This window comes from Clarias gariepinus, chromosome 23 (assembly GCF_024256425.1).
Source record: "Clarias gariepinus isolate MV-2021 ecotype Netherlands chromosome 23, CGAR_prim_01v2, whole genome shotgun sequence".
NCBI classification, from domain to species: Eukaryota; Metazoa; Chordata; class Actinopteri; order Siluriformes; family Clariidae; genus Clarias; species Clarias gariepinus.
The window spans coordinates 12,829,109-12,850,191 of record NC_071122.1 but is presented as its reverse complement, the minus strand read 5'-3'; the positions used below and the strand labels follow the sequence as shown (position 1 = coordinate 12,850,191).

At 37.2% G+C, this 21,083-nt stretch overlaps 1 protein-coding gene across 1 annotated transcript; it reads left to right on the top strand.

Moving 5' to 3' along the window:
- Positions 1 to 497: 497 nt before the first annotated feature.
- Positions 498 to 21,061, top strand: shisa10.1 (shisa family member 10, tandem duplicate 1). Its single transcript, XM_053483801.1, has 5 exons — positions 498 to 631; positions 5,239 to 5,383; positions 8,946 to 9,073; positions 13,061 to 13,258; positions 19,437 to 21,061. The coding sequence occupies exons 1-5, from the start codon at positions 571 to 573 to the stop codon at positions 19,607 to 19,609; spliced, it is 705 nt and encodes a 234-aa protein (XP_053339776.1). The 5' UTR covers positions 498 to 570; the 3' UTR covers positions 19,610 to 21,061.
- Positions 21,062 to 21,083: the final 22 nt, after the last annotated feature.

Below are 21,083 nucleotides of genomic sequence, written 5' to 3'. Positions count from 1 at the left end.
ACCTGAGCCACACATGCTCCCCTTCCCTATTACTGGATATACTGTAACTTAAAAAAAAATACCTTTGGTTAAAAAAAAGGGATTCAAGCTGTTTTGATAAATAAGGGAGGCTCTAACTCAACGTTATAATGTTTCTAATAAAGTGCTTAGTAGGTATAATTTGGTAACATGGTGGTGTAGTGGTTGGCATTGTGGTCATGGTTCAATTCATGTTCTCCCCATGCTTAGTGAGTTTCCTCTGGGTAGTCTGGTTTCTTTTCAGAGTCCCCAGAGTAAACCCACCAAGTGTGTGCACTGGACGTGCTTTGTAATGGATTGGCACACTGTCTTGGGTGCACTAAGCCTCGTTCCCTAAAGCTCCCGGGACACAGGATGGGCGGTATAGAAGGTAAATTAATTTTATCATCGAACCACTTGCATGTCTGTGTATGCTATTCCACAGAGGGGGAAACCTATTGATCTGGCAACCCCGGTGTAGGGGCGCGCTGCACAGCTCCTAGAGCTCATGTTACAGTAGAAGACTAAGGAGCGTTTGAGAGCTCAGACAGAAGAGAGCAGGAGATATTCAGCATGGCCTCGTCCATCGCAGCCGTGTTGGCTTTTACTGCTAGTTTAATATTAACCGCAATGGGTAAGTGGAACATGTCAGTGAGTGATTGCGGATTTTATTTATTTAGCTATAATATTGTTTGTGACGTTTGTTTGTTTGATTTAAATACTTTTTACTAATACTAATATTTCCTAAATAGCGAGTGCTCTTTTTTATTTCTGCGACAGAAGTCTGGGTGTTGTGGTTTTACCGAGTTCTAACCTGTTTGTTTGATATGGTGAAGCTCATGAGCTGCTTGTGTAAATAATTAGTTAATGTAGCGTTTGTGCGTGCGCGCGGATGCCCGCGAGCTTTACAAGAAATAGCAAACAGCTCGAGCTTTCCGCCCGTTGTTAGCCTTTAGCTTTCTCGACATGTTTTTTTTATTATTATTCCCTCAGCTAATAAAACAGACATATATATGTTTCACTCAGTTTGTCAGCCATAATTGTTTTACACCACATGACCCGTATAAAGGGTATAAAACGTAATACTTAATATATTACCGAAGACTGATTAGTTGTTTTCTCCAGACATAAAACTTCGCCCTGTAACACTATTTTAACTTCAGTTAAACACTAAATGTAAACCTGGATTTTCCCAGGTCCTGTAGAAATGTCCACAAGTAAAAAGTAAATGTGTGTGTGAAAAGAAATTAACTTAAATTAATGTATTAATGTTTTATTCTGTAAATATGATATAAGCTTATAATAACAGACTCATCTAACGTTGTAGTGATGGTTTTATTTCTTCATTAGTAAGTTAAAATGTTTAAGGCTTTTTATGTTATGTGGTTAAAATGTGCCGTTCCTGTATAATCCTACAGGCGGCGTGCTCTAAACTATTCACACATTGTAAGCTTTTCAGATTTGTTCCTCATATAATTATTAGTTTTGTTTTACAACATCTGAAACAAAATGCATATAAAAATGGGATGTTTATAAAATCGTGATGCATACAGAATCTCAATAAAAATAAAATCGGTACCTAGGTACCAAGATAATATTGAATACTGTATTGATCAATTCCTGTTTCCACGATATATATCACTGGGTGATTCCATCTCAAATGAACCAGTGGAAGAGAAATTTTCCACCATCACTTCTCAGATTTTGCTGATTTTTTCACCAATTGTTGGTATTGGCATGAAAATAAAAACCCCCAATTTTTTTGTCCCAACTCCCGCTCGTTAAAAAATGGCAGCCATCTTGATTTTTGGCCTCGACGCGCTTTAAGACGTGCCACGCCCCTTTTTGAAATCCTCTTTTCCTAGATAACTCACTTGCTGTATGTCATGTGGAGATGAAACTGGGTATATTTATGTAAGTTTTTATGTAGATTCAGATTCTGCAATCGGAATTTGGCTATCTCCTGTGGTTATGGAGATATTTCTGAAAAACCATTTTTTGGGGGTACCCCTTTTCGACCCCCCAGAACCCAAGGTCTGCATGTATATATGTTACTCAAAAAAATAGGGGTTACTTCACATCACCTTATCTTAAAAATAAAAACCAGAGGTGTGTTATGCCCTGTTTTATAGAAATCATCAAAAATGAATTGTCCAGGTTTTGGAAATGTTTTACGATTTGATACACATTTTATATACAGAGAATGTACATGGATCTACACAATAGGCCTTAAATACCAGTAAATGTGTCATTTTATGGTGGTACATGTAAGATACATGTATCACTGTCAAACAGTATCCTGTAACTGAACCATTCAGGTTTATACTGATCAGAAAGTTGAATTATCTCCTACCAACTCCATGAGTGACCTCGCACTCAAGGAACTTGAGGATGATTGCATCATCTTTTTCTTCGTACTAATTGAGTGTGTTTTATTTATGTTAATTCTTTTACTGAATCTTTCCAATGTAGTTTGTTGTCTTAATCACAATCTGATTACAAAGAATTGATGGCAAAACTTGTCTGTTCTTTGGATTCTCGTGACTATATGTTGCACAGGCGTGAGCAGTGGCCCCCAATCAAAACTATCTGATTATCTTAATTAGGGAAGGGCAATATGGCCAAAAATATTTATCAAGATATATATTTGAACATTTGCGATAACGATATAATTGACGATATGATTGACACGAGACAAAATACTTTACAATTCCAAAACTTTATTAGTGCAAAAAAAACCCATCAACTTATTTTCTATTAACTAGCAGCTGTTTGTATGTGCATTAAAGCTATATAAAATTTTAACAGTGCAAATGCAAATTCCTTGCTGACAATTTAACCAAAAGGCATTTCCAGTGGAAATGGGCTGACATATCCTGAGCATAACCATGTATAATATACACAAAACTTAAAAAGAGTTGCTTTGCAACATAAAACTGCAGTGTGGTAAATAAATAGGTCAAATAATAAAACTTAAAACTCTTGAGTAAAAACAAAACAAGCAAACAAAAAACATGGATAAATTATGCTACGGCTCATGGAAGTTTTTCACATACTTTAACAGCTTTGTTGTACTCAAACAAGTGCTTCTGCTTTAAATTATAAAAAAGGTTTGTGGTGTTTCCTCCCTTCGCCACGACGACCCGCTTGCATGTTATGTTCTACAAAAAATTGTGCTTTGTTGGGTATCTGACGGGCGAAAACCAAACCAGTTCCACACTACTGAAGTTGCACCATTTTTACAAACCAATTCTGGTTCATCTGGTTAATAGATAATATTAATTGAGTATTGTGAATTCATTTGCAAATATTATATATTTTTATTAAATAAATCACTATTTCTTCAATAGCTTTTTGGTCATGTCACCTGGTGACCCCAAACTAGTACCAATATAATCTCATTAGAGCCCCACACAAGGTACACCTGATTTTATCCCAAGATATGTCTTCATTCATTTTTATTTTATTTTCTATTTAAAAAAAAAAAGCTATTTCTTCAATAGCTGCTAGGTCATATGACCTGGTGACCCCAAACTGGTACCAAAATAATCAGATCTGAGACCCCCAAAAGGTACACCTCAATTAGGTACAGAAATGTCCTAAATTATTTTAATTTATTTTTTATAAAAAAAATAAATAAAGAAACGCTGTTTCTTCAAGCTACAGATGCGTTGAAATTAATGAGATCCCTCTTTTTCAACCCAGACATTCTGTAAATGCCACGACGACCCGCTTGCTTGTTATGTTCTACAAAAAATTGTGCTTTGTTGGGTATCTGACGAGCGAAAACCAAACCAGTTCCACACTACTGAAGTTGCACCATTTTTACAAACCAATTCTGGTTCATCAACGATCCGCTTTCGCCCTTCTCATTCTCCGCCGCCGCCGCCATGCTTTTTCCCCCATAAAAATGTATGAAAACAAAGGCACTGCGCATGCGCGTTTTACCCCTATTCAATCGCGATATTTCATTTTCTTATCATTGCCTAACATTGTACTGGTTTTACCGTGAAAGGTATAATATGGCCCAGCCCTAATCTTGATGGTATATTTGAAAATGCTGATTTGGACCCAGATGACACTGTTCAGTTCAAGCAGTGGAATCATGAAAGCCATGGCAAAATTTCTGACATGTCTTTGTGTCTGATTTTATTATGAGACTTTGTGAAAAATGTGACTCCTGCACAGCTCATCACTATACAGCCAAGGCCCAAGCTGTTTATTTAAAAGAACTCCAAGAGAAACAGTCTTTGACTAGATATGCATTACAGAAGAATTTAAGGTTACTTTTACTTTAAAAGGAGCAGATTTTATGAGTATGCATTAAGTATTCTACAGATATTGCAGTACATTTCTGTATGTCAAATCATAAAATGTTGCAAAACCTGGACAATTAATTTTTAAAGATTTCTATAAAACAAGGCATAACACAACTCTGGTTTTTATTTATTTTCAAGATGAGGTGATGTGAAGTAACCCCTATTTTTTTGAGTGACATATATACATGCAGACCTTGGGTTCTGGGGGGTCGAAAAGGGGTACCCCCAAAAAATGGTTTTTTTAGAAATATCTCCATAACCACAAGAGAGAGCCAAATTCTGATCGCAGAATCTGAATCTACACGAAAAATTACATGAATATACACAGTTTCATCTCCATATGACATACAGCAAGTGAGTTATCTAGAAAAAGAGGATTTCCAAAAGGGGCGTGGCATGTCTCGAAGCGCGTCGAGGCCAAAAATCAAGATGGCTGCCATTTTTTAACAAGCAGGAGTTGGGACAAAAAAATTGGGGGTTTTTATTTTCATGCCAATACCAACAATTGGTGAATAAATCAGTAAAATCTGTGATCATGTGGTGGAACCCACTGGTTGATTTGAGATGGAATCACCCCACAGTATATATACTGTGTATATACATACTGTACTGTGTGTGAGAACGCTACCTGCTCCTGTATCTCGGCCTGCCTTGCACTCTGACCCCAGCTTCCTTACTAAAACATCTGGGGGAAAAATAATTTCACTATGATGCAATGGTACATGTGACAAATATATTTGATCTTAATCGTAAATGTTTTATGGACTGAATAGAAAGGAGATGTCTCTTGTGCTGGTTTCTAGATCACAATCCTTCTTCACCTGATCATTACACAGCTCCAGAAGTTTAACCCGTTTATTTTGTATGTATTATTTGTATTATTGCTTAAATATTTAATTCTTATTGCTTTTTGTTTTTTCAGCTGGTGACTGCGATGGCTACTCCGATTTATTTGGGAATTATCAACGACCCCAGTACTGTGGGACTATGTACTGCTGTGGTACCTGTCGAAGTCGGTTTTGCTGTCCATCTTCTTCTTTAAAAGTTGATGACGACACCTGCGAAGAGTAAGATAACAGTTCCCATTTTTATTGCACCATCCACTGTTAAAATACACACACACACACTTATATATATTTATATATATGTGTGTGTATAGATATTTTTTTTTCTCCAGTCCTTACTTTTATTTAGATGATAACACGAATAAAAGCTTTTTCAGATAAACATTAATGACATATAAATATTATATATAAATATTAAATAAACTTTAATATAAATAATTTAATGCTTGTTTTAGCTTTATTAGGTGGTACCGAATTGAATCAGTCAGCTTTCTTTTCTCACCTTGCTGATGTACAGCCCCCAGACTACACAAGTGTCTGTACACAGCTTCCTGTAGGCCTGTTATAAGTGGGCTTGCAAAATCAATCCATTGTTTGCGTTCAATCCATTGTTTTATTTTCTTTACTCGTGTAAATGACAAGCACAATTCACCACAAAAAAGTCTACATTGTACTAGACAGATGTGCTAAATTTGAGCTGGATCTTTACTTGTTATATTTACAGGAAACCATTTTTTTATATACATTAACCGAACACTTTATAAGGCACACCTGTTTGTCCTTGCAGTTAGCCTATCTGTCAAAACCTTGCAGATGCAGGCCACTAGCTTCAGTTAGGTTTCGCATTGATACATATACAGTAACTTTATAATGGTTTTTATGAACAAACAAATAAACTCAGTTGACAGCATTAAATTTGATGAATGGAAATATTACATTAAAAGGAGGAGGTTCTTTTTTATGACTGTTCATGCAACTTCCTTACCTGCTTTTTATTCTGGAGGACCAGCAGCACCAAAAAATAGTTTTGTGGGTGGGAACACACAGATTTGAAGCATGCAGAGAGAAGAGAGAGAGAGAGTACAGTTCTTTATTAATCCCAAAGAGAAATTGTAACATTTATATAACAGCTGAATTACAATGCAGTGTAGTAAATGCTACTCTATGTTTACAATAATTTATTTTTTATAAAAAATATTTGTTTACAATAGTTCATTTTTAATATCTGCTTTATTTTAATTAGGGCATGTGTAAGAGATATTTGCTTGTATTTTAACAAATACAAGGTATCCAAAAACTGTTTTTCAAAATGTACATACACATAGGCTAAAGATTTTTTAGGTTTTCTTAACTCCACACCTTGATAAAGTATGTAAGTTATCATTCAGATCTTTGCCTGGTCATTAGAGGTCATTTTAAAACAGTCTGTGTATTAAAAACATATTTATTTTAGCCTTATTTACTATGGAGAATTCAGTTGGTCAAACATTTACAGTACATATGCCAGGTTGACTTTAAATAGTCTGGAACATTCAAGAAATTGATGCAATGATACTTAGAAGCTCTTGATTGTCATAATTAAGAGATAATATGAAGTATACTTATAGCTGTAAAAGAGTTTGATCTGTAGAGCAGGTGCCTTTTTGCTGTTGATATCATGGGAAATTCCAATCAACTCTGCCAAGAATTTAGGAAAAAGGGGGAAATGAAGCACTGTGAGGATCTATACAAATATTTGTATGTCAGTATTAAAATCTTGGGACCCCACTGACAATGCATCATTCAGGGAAAAAAAAAAGGAAGAAAATTAACTATAGAGGATTAAGGATAAGGCTTTTAATTAGGGATGCACCGAAATGAAAATTCTGGGCCGAAAACGAAACCGAAATTTTTGGATGCACTTGGCCGAAAACCGATACCGAAACCGAAAATGGCTTCATTAAAAAACATGTTTAAAATATTTTTTTTTTGTTTGTATTAAAAAAACTACAAATTAATTAAGCAATCAAACTTTTATTGATAATAAATAACAGTAATAAGGCTGTTTAACAATAACAAAACTTGCTTCCAAGTGCTTCCAAACCGCCGACATACTCCGTGTTTGATGCGTAATGACAGCGCGAACGAGACGGGAGGATGGGAGAGGCGTGGCGACAATTTTGGCTTTTATTTTCGGCGCTTTCTTACGTTTCGGCCGAAACCGATAATGCTGTTTCGGCCGAAACCGATAATGCTGTTTCGGCCGAAACCGATAATGCTATTTCGGCCGAAAATTTTCGGCGGCCGAAAATTTTCGGCGGCCGAAATTTCGGTGCATCCCTACTTTTAATCTTAAGAATTTCCTGGGGATGGCAGCAACCTTTTGTTGTTGTTGTTGTTGTTGTAGGAGTGTTTTGGTGGAAAGCAACTGAGGTGCATCTAAAAAATTATCAACATGCTATGCTACCACCACCTTGCATAATAGTGGCTCAGCAGGAAACTGAGAGGCATTGGGCTTGGCAAATTAAAATACATTTCTTCCTTTTTTTGTTCCTTGGGTTAATTCTTGTACAACCTCTTGTTCTGCTTTAAGATGTTTTACGCAACACTGCCTTGTGACCTTATAAAGAAATATAGGAAGAAAACATGAGTTTAGAACTGTTACAGTTAGTTCTACACCACCAGTCAAAAGTTTGGGAACATCTGATTAAATTTTTTTATCAAGCACCATGATAAAACTGACTCTCATGCAGACTGTCCCAGGAATAAAAGACCAAAAAGTATCTGCAGAGAAGTTGTTCATTTAGCAGTGTACCCAATGAAAGAAAACAAAAACGGGAAAGACCATGGAATCAGAAGGTTTTTGTCATAATTTTTTAATGTAAATTTATAGCAACATTAATTTCTGCCAGAAGAATATGCTGACAAAAACCTTCCTGAGGTTGCATAAGGATGAAACCTTGGTAACCAGACTCCATAAGCAGAGACAAATAAATTAATTCTAAAATGTTGTGCTTGATGGTCAAAAAGGAAATTATATTACAAGGAGATGCATTTTAGTTATCATGAAGTCTGTGTTGAGGTTGGCAACGCGTTTACTGATGGACTTGGGTACAGAACTGTTCATGGCAGTTCATCAGAGCAATTGCAGGCATAAACCGTCATAATGAAGCTGCATCAAGGCTACATGAGATGAAACAACTGATTTCCACACATTAGTACCACAAATTTCTCACTTCGATGCGATTTTATTTAGAATTGATCTTTGAGTTGTCTTGCACATATCGGTGCCTTGTGAAAAAATTTCAGCTAATAAGAATCAAATAAATAAAATTTCAGCCTATACTTCTTGCATTCGAAAGTAGAATAATGGAAACTCCTTCATCTGATGAGTCTGAATGCAAGCTGTTAGACACGCAAATAGAGCCTGAAATCCTTAATATAAATTCACCATGAATGTACAGTAATTTAAATTGATTAATTTCCTTGTCATTTCTTGACATTTTTGTCCTCTGTAATAATTGCTTCTGCTAATGAATGCATTCTGTGGTTCATGTTGCTCTGAACTGGATCAGTTGAAAAGCAGGCCCAGTATTATCTCATGACATATTTTTTTATGTGTTTGATTTTTTGATGGCAAATTGTCTTTTTGTTCACTGGCCTATAGTATACCTTTTATAATTTCTGATTATTTGAACACGATTTGTTGTTGAATCAGTTCATTGTAGTGTCACAGAAGATCAGGGTTAAATTATATCAGAGTTGAATACTTGTTTTTAATGCTGATTTTATTATTCCTTTTCAGTTATTCAGTGGATAAAGGTCTACCTATTGCTGTCGGTGTAGCGATTCTGATCATCATTATCGCACTTATTATAGTTTGCTGTGTTTGCCCCTGCTGCTGCTTGTACAAAATGTGCAGAAAACCCAGACGTAAGTAAAAAAAAAAAATGAAAAAAGCAAACTGTTTAATTATAATAGTATCTGTCTGCTTACAACTCTCAAATTGTCTGTTTATTTGTTGTACACTTTTCTGACCACTAACATTAGCATCTTAATGGTTGCAATCTGACTGGCGGTTCTGACAAATTTTTCAACATGGTGAATCAAGCATTTGAGTTCAATAAAATAACAGAGGAAAAAAGGCTACAGGATTTATAAGATTTCTTTGAGGGGTATATATTTGAAACAAGTAACATTAGTATGAATAAACGTGAATGGAAGTTTGCAGTCGCAGTCAAATGGCCATTCCTGTGAAGGCGGTTGTTTTTGACAATGTTTGTTTAACTATATCAGGATCTGTAGCATGATACATCTCTGGTTTGATCAAAGAGTCACGGCCCTTAAACTTCTTCTCTGCAGAATTGTTGTGTTAGATTACACAACGTCTCAGATGTGATGCACAGGAATGTGACTTCCAAAGCCGTTAGAATATAGTTTACACAATACCATACTTTTTTTTTTGGGGGGGGGGGGAACGGCATCACCCGGGGTTCGAACCAGCGATCTCCGGATAATAGGGCGAGCACTTTACCACTGCGCCACTCTGAGGCTAATACCATAGTTTTTTTTACTTTTTTTTGTTTGTTGGAGTATTGTTTCTTTTTCTACCTTAAATTTTATGCACAGTTCATGAAATACCTTCACCTACTGGACTGGAGTGTGATGCAGCATATTGGCAGGAAAAATTGTTCCTGCTTTGTATGCGACATGACATTTTAAAAATTCAACAAAACAAGTTGCGCAACATTTCAGTGCATATGTAATACTTTTAGTAACTTTTAATTTATTAAATCCTCTAAGAAATATAGTTGCTACAGACAAATCAGGCAATCATTTGTGCTATGGAATTAAAATGAAAATCACACTGTCCAAAAGTCTAGACAGTCCAGCTAAATTCACAGCTCTGTTTCACTCCTGTTCATTCTCTAGAGTGAATATCTAAATTACTCAGACCATCAGTATGAGTGTGAATATTTTCATAGATTATCTATACGTCATTTCTGACACACAATTCACTTTGATTCAGACCGCGCTTGTAATGCAACTCAGTCACTGCCGTGCCTCGGCAACCATAGACACTTCTTCATTTTATAGGGTGCCATCAGTTTTGTTCTTACAGATAGGGTATTCTTTGTTTAGCGTCAATTCTGAGTTTCACATACAGTCCCGATCAAAAGTTGACCACCTGAAAAATCATATTTTGCAAGGTTCCAAGTAGAGCTTCAACATGCAACAAGAAGAAATGGGAGTGAGACAAAAAAAATTTGAGCATGCAATTTAATAAAAAAAAAATAAAAAATAAACTGAAGCAGGCTGTTTAACAGCTGATCAAAAGTTTAGGACCACACCTCCAAAAAACCCGTAAACCCCCCCAAAACAGAAACAAACTTCCAAACATGAACTCAGTACTGAGTAGCTCCACCGTTATTGTTGATCATTTTAAAAAATCGTTGCGGCATGCTTGATGCAAGCGTTTTCATGAGGTGAGTGTAAACATGAAGTGAAGACGGCTGCACTAAGGGCATCAACTGTCTGGAACTGTTGTCCATTTTTGTAAACTTCCCTTGCCATCCATCCCCAAAGATTCTTAATTGAATTTAGATCAGGGTGATCAGTGATGTTATTCTCCTGGAAGAAGTCCCTTGTCCTGTGGGCATTGTGTACTGTAGCATTGCTCTGTTGAAAAACCCAGTCGTTACCACGCAGACGAGGGTCCTCAGTCATGAGGAATGCTCTCTGAAACATCTGGACATAGCCAGCCGTTTGACGCCCTTGCACTTCCTGAAGCTCCATTGTTCCACTGAAGAAAAAAGCACCCCAGACCATTATGGTGCCCCCCCCCCACTGTGGTGCGTAGAAAACATATCAGGTGGAATCTGCTTATCATGCCAGTAACGTTGGCAACCATCAGGACCATCAAGGTTAAACTTTTTCATATTAGGGAATAAAACTTTCTTCCACCTTTGAATGTCCCATGTTTGGTGCTCTCTTGCAAAGTCCAAACGAACAGTTCTGTGGCATTCAAGGAGACGAGGTCTTTGAAGACGTTTTTTGTTTTTGAAACCCTTCAGTCTCAGATGCCATCTGATGGTTATGGGGCTGCAGTCAGCACCAGTACTGATCTTAATTTGGGTCGAGGATGTCCAGTGTCTTGACTGACAGCCAATTGGATCCTCCGGCTCAGTGCTGGTGAAATTTCTTTGGGTCTTCCACTTGACTTTTTTGTTTCGTAACCCTCAGGATCATTTAAGAAATTCCAAATGACTGTCTTACTGCATCCCACCTCAGCAGCGATGGCGCGCTGTGAGAGACCCTGCTTATGCAGTTCAACAACCCGACCACGTTAAAAAAGGGAGAGTTTTTTTGCCTTTGCCATTAGAACGTGTGACTACCTGACAGAAAATGACAATGAATCCACATCTTTGCATAGATGTGGCCTTTTAAAGGTATGTGATCCTAAATTTTTTTCAGCTGTAAAACAGCCTATTGCATGCTCAAAAAATGTTTTGTCTCACTCCTATTTCTTCTTGTTGTATGTTGAAGCTCTACTTGGAACCTTGTTTTTTAAATGGTCTTAAACTTTTTAGGGGGACTGTATTTATTCATTTGAGTTCCATTTCTTGTGTAAATATGTACATGTGACAGTTCGCCTACAAAAAAACTCAACAAAACAATAATTGTGTTCAGTTTGTGCCACTGATTGATCTAGTCCTACCAGTTTGTGGATTCCAGATACTGATCATCTTCAGTAGATAATTGTTGTCTAGTGTTGGCTCAGAGGTTAAAGGCTGTGGATTACTGATCCAACTCCTAGCAAGGCTCTTAACCCCGTAACCCTGTATCATGGTTGACCCTGCACTCTGACCCCGAACATCTTGAGATATGGGAAGTAAGAATTCCACAGTTCTTCAGTTCTATATTCTGTTAGCTGCAGTGGCACAAACCCCCCCCCCAAAAAATCCTTTAAAAAACTGCTAGTCTACATACTAAATTCCTTGCAGTTTTACTCATCACAGGCGGGATATTGCTAAATGGAATGCTTGTGGTATCTGTTGGCCCTGTCGTCTTGTTTTTTTGGTTCAGATTTGGTTCAGTGGACTTGTTGGGAATGTGCCTAGGATAGAAGTATTCAAGGATCTGTGGGATTTCACAGTCACTCTGGCTCACGTTTTCCAAGAAAGCCTTACTGGAGCGATTACATACTTGCTATGCAGGAAGTGGTCACATAATAAAGGGTCATGTTTTCCACAAGAGGCCATTTGCTGAACATGACAGTGGGCGGACCTTTGATGACGTGTCTAACATGAGTTTGTGTGGAAAGTAGTTGTTTTATCTTTGTCTTATTAATTGTTGGCTTTTTAAGATCTGTTATTTTTTTAAAAATATATTAAACCTTTAATATAATGTCTAGACCACGTACTTGAGAGGTTATGCGGAAGTATCGTTTTTGATATTTGAAACTCTTTCTAATTTCATTCCAAATTATTTTCAGGATGTCAGGCTGCATGCTTTAAAGGGTGTTTCCTTTTTGTAAACATGTCAGTTTAATGTGAATGATCTCACTCAGTGTGTGACACCAAGTTTCCAAAAAGGTTAATCAGTTTTGTTTGTTTCTACTTAAGTAAAGCTGTAATGTGTTGTCTTTTTACTTTAGGATAACGTGTATGGTGACTTGGGCCACTGACAAAACATCTATAATTCAGTGTGATTAGTCTTTTTACAGTATTAGTTCTTCATTCATTTTACTTTTACTAGACCTTCATTTGCAGGTTTGTCAAACTGCAAAAAAGCTACATCTAAACTATTTTCAACACCACATTTCTTTTGCTGAAAATAGATTCTTACACTGTCAAAGAAGATAACTGGGAAATTGATGGTGAGAGAATTAATTTTAAACTTTTTGACCTCCCTTTACAGCGGTGGTGGCAACGACCACAACCACAGTAGTAACGCAGTTCCCTCAGCAGCAGCCTCCAAACCCTGCAGCTCAGTATCCGCCCTACCAGCCAATTCCTGCACAGCCTGGTTACCCTGTCCAGCCCGGGTATGGAACCCCTGCCCCGTATCAGGGCCAGCCTTATGCACCGGGACCGCCTCCACCATACCAGGAGAGTGGTAAGAACAGATTTCCTTCCAAATTCAAACTGAATTTATAGACAAACTGCATGGTGTTTTAGGTAACCATTTAGAAGTTTATTTATTCATTCATTCAAGAGTATGGAAAATTGTAGGTGCTTTGCCTGAACTGGAAACTGAATAAAGGAAAACATGAGCTGTTATTTGTTATGATGACACTAGACCTGCCCAACCCTGCATGTAAATTCTGAGTAGATTTTTATATACAGTAACTAGCCGTGCCCGCGACTTCATTTGCATGAAATTTTGGAATGGTATAGTTATTGCAAATCAACAGGCCGGTACATTTTAAAATGCAATTGCACACTCATAAGGGTATATTGAAAACGACATTTGTTGAAATTTGGACTGAACTAAAATTTTTACGCATTACTGTGAAGTGCAGTGTGATCGCGTCTATTAAGTAGATTTCAATTGGACACTTAAACGCCAATTAAATTCCCGTGGTCAATGAAACAAAGCCTATATGTTACCTCAAGTTCGGCCATTTTTATGTGATGCGTGCACAGACAAACAAACGGACAAAAACTCCCAAAAACATCTTGATGTGTCCTATCACTCATCTTGCGTCCCCCCCAAGTTATATTTTCACGAATCTTCAATGTACAGACACGCCAACTTTACAGTTTTATTATATGTATAGGAGATTGATAAATAAATTTTAAAAAAGTCTCAAAATATGCTCATTTTCCTGGACAGAAAGTGAGTGCGCTAAATCAGTGCATGTTTCAAGAGGGAAAACTGAGAAAAGACGACTCCTTACTCATGTGAGATGGAAGGGGTGCGGGTTTCCAGAGTGTCGATTAATATCGGCTGCACAGCTGTCAATCATTTTATGGTTAAACACTGAATTGGCCTATCTGATATTTTTACTGGAAAAAAAAAAATAAAACTGTATTTTTATGTTTTTTTTTAATTGTTAACTCATAGCAGTGAACTCTAGTGTTCCTTAGTTAAATGTGTGAAATTGTCCGGTCTATAACACTGTGTTCTGCTGGATCGTAGTTCAGGGCTTTTCCCAGAGGCAGCCTGACAAAAGATGAGTGAAGCATGACACACATCTTTTACTCATGACAAGCCCCTCGTTTATTGCCTTTTCTATAGAAATAAAAATTGATGCATTGATGCCATTCTGTAATATTATTACAAGATAAATAGTTTATCACAATAAGGTAGCACATCTAGTTTAATTTTGTGTTTCTGGTCATCTATTATAGACTCCAGCTGTGGATTTAAGCATTGTACATTGAAATAGACACATTATTCTCATTTGGAGAATTATTTTCTCCCTGAATCTTTTCTGAAAAGTCACAGACTAACACTCCACTTTAAATAAGTTACACCTAACAAATTGTAACGCATTATTATGAAGTTAATAAGCATACTAGGACCTAGCCATGGGTTAATATGATATTCTAATGTTGTTATTTTGCTCTTGTCTAAGGGAGATTGGAAGCCGACATAAGAAAAATAAATAAATTTAAAAAAAGAAAGGATAATATCTTGAAGACCGTCACTGATTACTATTTGAGAAGTCACTCATGAACAAAAACGAGACCAACTTGAGAGTAGCGCTGAGTTTTAGCAAACTTTAGTAAGTGTAAAGCACCAAAACACACAGTGGAAACCAATAGTATAAGTAGTGAAAAAAAAAAATTTACAGAAAATATATACAAAATATTAAATACACATTCAACGGTGGGAGCCACGAGCAGAGCTTAAATCAAAGAAATAAGTAAAACAAAACACCTTCTAACTTATGCGCGGCGGTCAATCTAAACTATTAAACAAAGTAAAAACAAAAAGGGCGTGGAATGCGCGCTAACTTCACTAACTAGCCAAAACATAAGTACAACAGTTAGCTCTCACTCCTATCTAGTGTGTCTAAACAAAGTCTAACTCTACGTGCTGTTTATGTACGCCTTAGGGCATACTAACCTGGACTCGACACCGCAAATGGAGAAACGTCCAAGAACTCGTACTGGGCGTAGTCAGGACGAAACAACACACGTAGAAAGCTTAGCATAACGCACACACACCATTCACAAATCACTATGACAACATTCAAAAATACCGGAAGTATAGCGTCACCATAACAACAATCTGTATGAATGAAACAAAATGCCGCGCCGCTGGCTGCGTCACTTCCGGGTTCTTATACTCGGCTGGGGCAGCCTCATTGGTCCCCACGGGAATCGCGGTTGCGCTGGAAACCATGATTGACAGGTGCGATGTCCAGTCCCAAAGACCTGAAAGACATAGGCACCAAAATACGTGCAAAATGCCCGAAAATACTGCGAGATGTAACAATAACCTTAAGCAAAAAATATCATTTTCACTGTAATGAGATCACAGCTCTAAAAAATTTTTTACAATGTGTTTTTTTCCATTAACACACTTTTCTTTTTAAACAACATATAGCATATTTGCTCTATAGCAAATGTGGCTAACACTGTGGCCTCACATTCCCAGATCAGGCTAAATGGTGTAAAAAAAAATCCTGTAGTGTGTGTGAGGCCACAGTGTTAGTGTTCTACATTAATTTATACATCTTCTATACCAGGGCCTGGAGCCTTTCCCAGGAGACGTACTGTGGGACACAAGGTGGAATATAAGATGTATAAATTAATGTAGAACATTTGGAACATTAGTAAACATCTATGTTAAGTTAAAATAAGAGAATAAATAAATAATTTGATTTATAAGAATAAAATTACTTAAGATAAATTTTGTCCCTTAAAGGAGACTAAACTTGCAGCACAAAGAGCTCAGAAAATAAATAATTGAATTATCTTCTGGAAAAAAACCTTAGAAATAAAATATACTGCTGTTACTACTAACTATAATTAAGTAACGCTATAATATTAATTCTGGTATTTTGTGTTGATGCAGACATGCACATCAGGAGAGAGAGAGAAATGTGTAGACTTGTGTGTTTACTTTATACTCACTCACGCTATCTCTCCAAACAACAAAAACACAATATAACCAGCAGCCCATTTTATTTTATTTTATTTTCAAAAACCTTGTAATTTTGAATAGAACTACACAATGGTGGAACACTTGAGCAAAAATATAGATGTGATACCAGCTATATTTAATTACAGAACTAGGGTAAAAGTACTAATTTTGCATAAAATTTGTGTTAGGGAGAAACCAGCTAATTAGCCATGTTAGCTGCCCCAGTAGCAAGTCTATTGTATGTTTTTCAAAAGCGATAGACACACTAATGTTGAAACCAGTCATTTCAAGACTTAAGCATGACCTTATGTTTAACAAAGCGTCACACCGTCACAGGTGGTGCTTTCGTAGATGTGAAAGTATATTACGACGTGTTGCTTCCTCTGGGAGTCACTTGATGACCTTCCTCCTCCGAGCCATGGCCGCCTGTGTTCTTTCGGTACCTAAAAAATTCAGCCGACGGCTTGGGAATTACTTCCTTCGGCCATCATAAACAGCTGACTGTTTGCTTGGCACCAACCATGGGGGAAGTGGGTGTGGTTGTGTTACACTCCACTGTACATGACCTGAGAAATGCCTCCACTTTCTGTCTCTGACAGGTTCTAAAAACAGTTTATACTGCAGTAACAGAATGATGGAAAGTTAAGTGGTTTTGAAACCGGGACATTTTGAAATCATGGTATACCTAGAAACCGCCCATGGCTACTAGTATTTTTACAAGCATTCTTTTTTTCAGTATATACAGATTAAAAGTACAGAATCGTTTTAGCACAGACTGATTTTTTTTTTTCTTTTCCTTTTTTTTTTGTTTTTAAAGGAAATGTCATTAAACCTTTAGAGGTCATTAAACCTCAGTGACAGTAGGGTTAGTGAATTCCAGTATAAAATCTGGATTTTTTTTTATATCTAAAAAAATTCAACTGTTTAGGATATTGAAAAGGAGAGGGAGAAACAAAATGCTTGTTAATCTATATCTAAAAGTGTGCTATGGCAGAATTTATTTCTGTACTATTTTTATGTCTGTATATTGGCTTAAGCTAAACATTTTCAGCCATGACACTAGATGGCTACAGTAGATGATAATGCAGGAATATGTATTCCTATATAATCATTCTATGATGTGTCATGGTTAGAAAGTCCTATCCTAATTCAATCACCACCACAGTTCTGAATACCGCCGTTGCCAGTTATCCTCCTCTGAGAGGACCATGGGGAACTCACCCCAGCCGTAAAAAGGACAGCTTGCATCTCTCTCCTGTTAATCAGAGCGTCACTGACGTATGGGCTTTGACTCATGTCTCATGTGAGTCTCACATTTCCTGTAGCATTGTTTATGCTAACAATACACTGAGACAGCAACTTTTAAAATGTCATACCAGAGTGGTTACTGTGAGGTATTTAAAATCTTAAAAAACAAACGAGGAAGTAAGACCAGTACTTGGCAGCAGTTTGGAAATCGCAGCATTCCGTGACTTTGACACACGCTAACGTAATTATCTAGTGTCGCAACGAAGGGCTAAAGACGGGTAAAGTCATAAAATACACCAGTGTTGTGCAAAGCTGGCCATTTGGTACACCCAGTGGTTTGGTATGAATAAGGCTAAAGAGGTTCCTCCTGTAAAATATGGAATAGTTCCGTAATTAAAAACTAAAAGACCCGTTTCATATCAAACCTATTGAGAAGCAACGTCAAACATATGAAAGTGAAATATTACAGGAAAGCCGTCCTCTTCCTCAGCCTGCCTGTCATGTTTTTTACCAAATCAGAGAACCTGCGTCTGCGTTTCTCGTTGGTCCGGTTGGCGTCTCACTGGGGCGCCACTGAGTGCGTGGAGAAACAAGGCCAAAGTTAAGAATGATAACGTTTGATAATGTAGTGATGATAACTATGATCAGTTTTCTGTCACTCGTATTTTTTTCCCCCCATGTCACTGTGTGAGTTAATTAATCTCATTATAGTTTGTGAGCGTGGCAGGGGACTGACTGGGGAGGTCTCCCACTTAGCAGTACCAGATGGGGAGGGAGGGGGCCGGTGGACATCACCTCAGGTCTACTGTGAGGAAACAGGAAAAAAAAAAAAGCGTACATTAACCTTATATAGCAATGCAGCTAGTAAAATCACTTGCACTTTAAAATGCCACAGAACACATTTTATTCATAACACTGTGAATATATACTAGGGCTGAAACGATTGCTCAAGTAACTCGAGTAATTCGATTATAAAAAATTATCGAGGCAAAATCTTTTGCCTCAAAGCTTCTTTTTTATTAATTTTAAAAGCTTGTAATATGTTTTTGCGCAACTATTTGTTTGGCGTGACAGCGCGCTTCCGGGTGCAAGCCGCCAGTAAACACAGACGAAGAGCTTATGTCACTCACAAAGCGGAAGGAGACGTAAACAGTTCGCTGTGTATTGATTTGATGGAGCGTTCTGTTGCGGGCTGCAAAATGAAAGGAAGCAATTAAAATATTAGCGAGCCAAGAGAAGAAGAAACCAGTAAGAGAAAATGACAGAAATTGTCAGTAAAGGCTTTTGTTATGCCCCAGATGTAGGTATGTAATAAAATAGACAAGTCTAAACACTTGTAGTATGTTAACTTACCTTGCTGTGTCACTAGCTTACATTACATTGGATATAAATTCATATTTTATTTTATGTTGGCAAAAGTTAAAGCTGTGCAATCGGGCAAATCAGTCTGCAGTAACCGATACAGTGTGACTATTTTTACTACAAGACTTAATGTTTTAATAATAAGAACTATTTTATTTACAGACAATGAGAAAATAATATACGAGGAATGTTTAAGTCAAAGCAGAAAGGCTTTTTTTTTTTCAAATAGGGAGTTACTTTTTTTCCATGGTTGTATATCTTTTCTGACGAGGCATACATCCTGAAGCTTTATTTCAGCATGCTAGAATGGCTTTTGCAAGTAGTAACATGTTAATGTGCACTGCAGCAATTTGAAAAAAAGATGCAGTGGCTTAAGATAGCTCAGGGAAAAAAAAACACTTTTAAGCTTCACCCAACTCCAGCTGATGAATGTAGTAGGTGGTAATTGGCTTGGAAAAAAAGACTAACTTACATTAATGAAACTAATTGCCAGTCGCTAATTGCCAGTCGTAGCTTCACAATAATACGTTCATGTTGGTGAGCACAGCAGCGTTTTAACTTTATTATTTTCTCTCTGTGTCTCCAGGAGGATATCCTTCACCATACAGCCAAGCCGCCTACGATGCCACTCGGCCTCCGTACCCCCTCAACCCCCCTGTGCAGGCCGGCTACGCTCACCCTCCTCCCCAGCCTGACTATAACGCTGCTCAGCCTCCATACAACCCAGCCTACGTGGAGCCGCCCAAAACCGGATACTAAACCACAAACGTCAGACAACACCACCATGGCTGGATTACATCACACCTACACACTTCCACTTTGCTCACACCAGTCCTATATGGGCTATATTTACCATAGAAAGTCTTAAACACACGACTCGAGTACTCCTCATGATGTGATCAAATAATTTTTCTCAACAGATAATTACAGCGTAAGGACTCTTTAAACCACAATTTAAACTCCAGAGATAAGAAACCGCATGTACTCCGGAGTTTTCCATGAAAAATGTGAGACATATATATAGGACAGGTTTATTGACACCGAACCATGCTCTGCCTTTTTTGTTTCTTTTTGCAAGTGAGGGGGAAAAAAAGGGAATATTGTTTGTACAGTACGTTTGTAACAGAACCAGTGCTGATCCAGGACAGGAATCTTATTATATTGGTTTTCTTTCTTTATATCAAGTGTAAAGTTTTTTTACATTGCAGGAGTGACTCTTCAGGTGACACAAGGGCACTGACAGTGTTTTCTGTGTGCTAGTTTAACCTCAGCGTTGGCTGATGATGTACTGTATATGAAGCTTCAGCTGGTGGAGGAAACTGGTGAAAAGGGGGGCGGGGGGAACGTGGGGCTTGAGCTTTTACCTTTTAACACAGTAGGCAGTGTTTAAAAGATGTCCTATTTATGGTAAAATGTGGGTAGTGACACAAAAGGTCCTTTGTTCATGTTGACTCACTGACTGGAAAAAAGTGGAAATATCATTAAAAGGTAATTATAGTATACAGTAGTATAGAAAATAATGCAAGATGTAATTGCACTGATTTACAGTTTTGCTTCATAGCACCAAAGGTTTACTAAGCTGTTGAGGATTATATGACACCAATATGTTTGTGAACATGGTGAAGATCCATTTTGTATAACCAATGATTCAGAATATGCCTTAATTTTTCATCTTATGCAGTCAGAGGTAAACTTAGTATGTTAACCAGCAGATGTAACTTGAAGAGTCATATCCAGTAGCAGATTAAAATAGGATTGTAACAATTTGTTTTAAAGTATTTCATGTCATCTTTGTGACAGAAATGAGGTGCGAGTTGGAAACATGAGAAGACTGTTGTGGGTGGTGATGTTTTCATTTCAATCAGCCCAATTTTTTAAGATGGGAAGCAGCTCATCTCAAAGCTAATCAGGAACAATGCTTATTGTTGCACAAAAAAAGGCTTATGTAAACTTATGTAAAGATATGTACAAATCTTGGGTGATAAAATTTGCCAAAGCTGTGTTTAAGATTTTAGACAGACTGACAACTGAGTCATCTGTTCATGCGTGTCCTATTTTTGTCTGTGCCAGATTTCTTTCTTCATTGTGTTTGCCTTTCTTTTTCCCGGTCACATATGTTGTATGACTGGTTTTAGTTAAAACATTGTAATATATAAAATATTTTTCATTAAGAATATCGTGTGCAAACGCAAATAAAGAAAAGTGCTTGAATAGTTATCTCTTTTTTTATTTA

What these genes read in the sequence shown, in the direction of transcription:
- shisa10.1 (XM_053483801.1), top strand. Translation starts at nt 571, where the DNA reads ATGGCCTCGTCCATCGCAGCCGTGTTGGCTTTTACTGCTAGTTTAATA. An exon ending in GATGACGACACCTGCGAAGA is followed by an intron (nt 5,384 to 8,945) that starts GTAAGATAACAG and finishes ATTCCTTTTCAG; the next exon opens with TTATTCAGTGGATAAAGGTC. An exon ending in TCCACCATACCAGGAGAGTG is followed by an intron (nt 13,259 to 19,436) that starts GTAAGAACAGAT and finishes CTGTGTCTCCAG; the next exon opens with GAGGATATCCTTCACCATAC.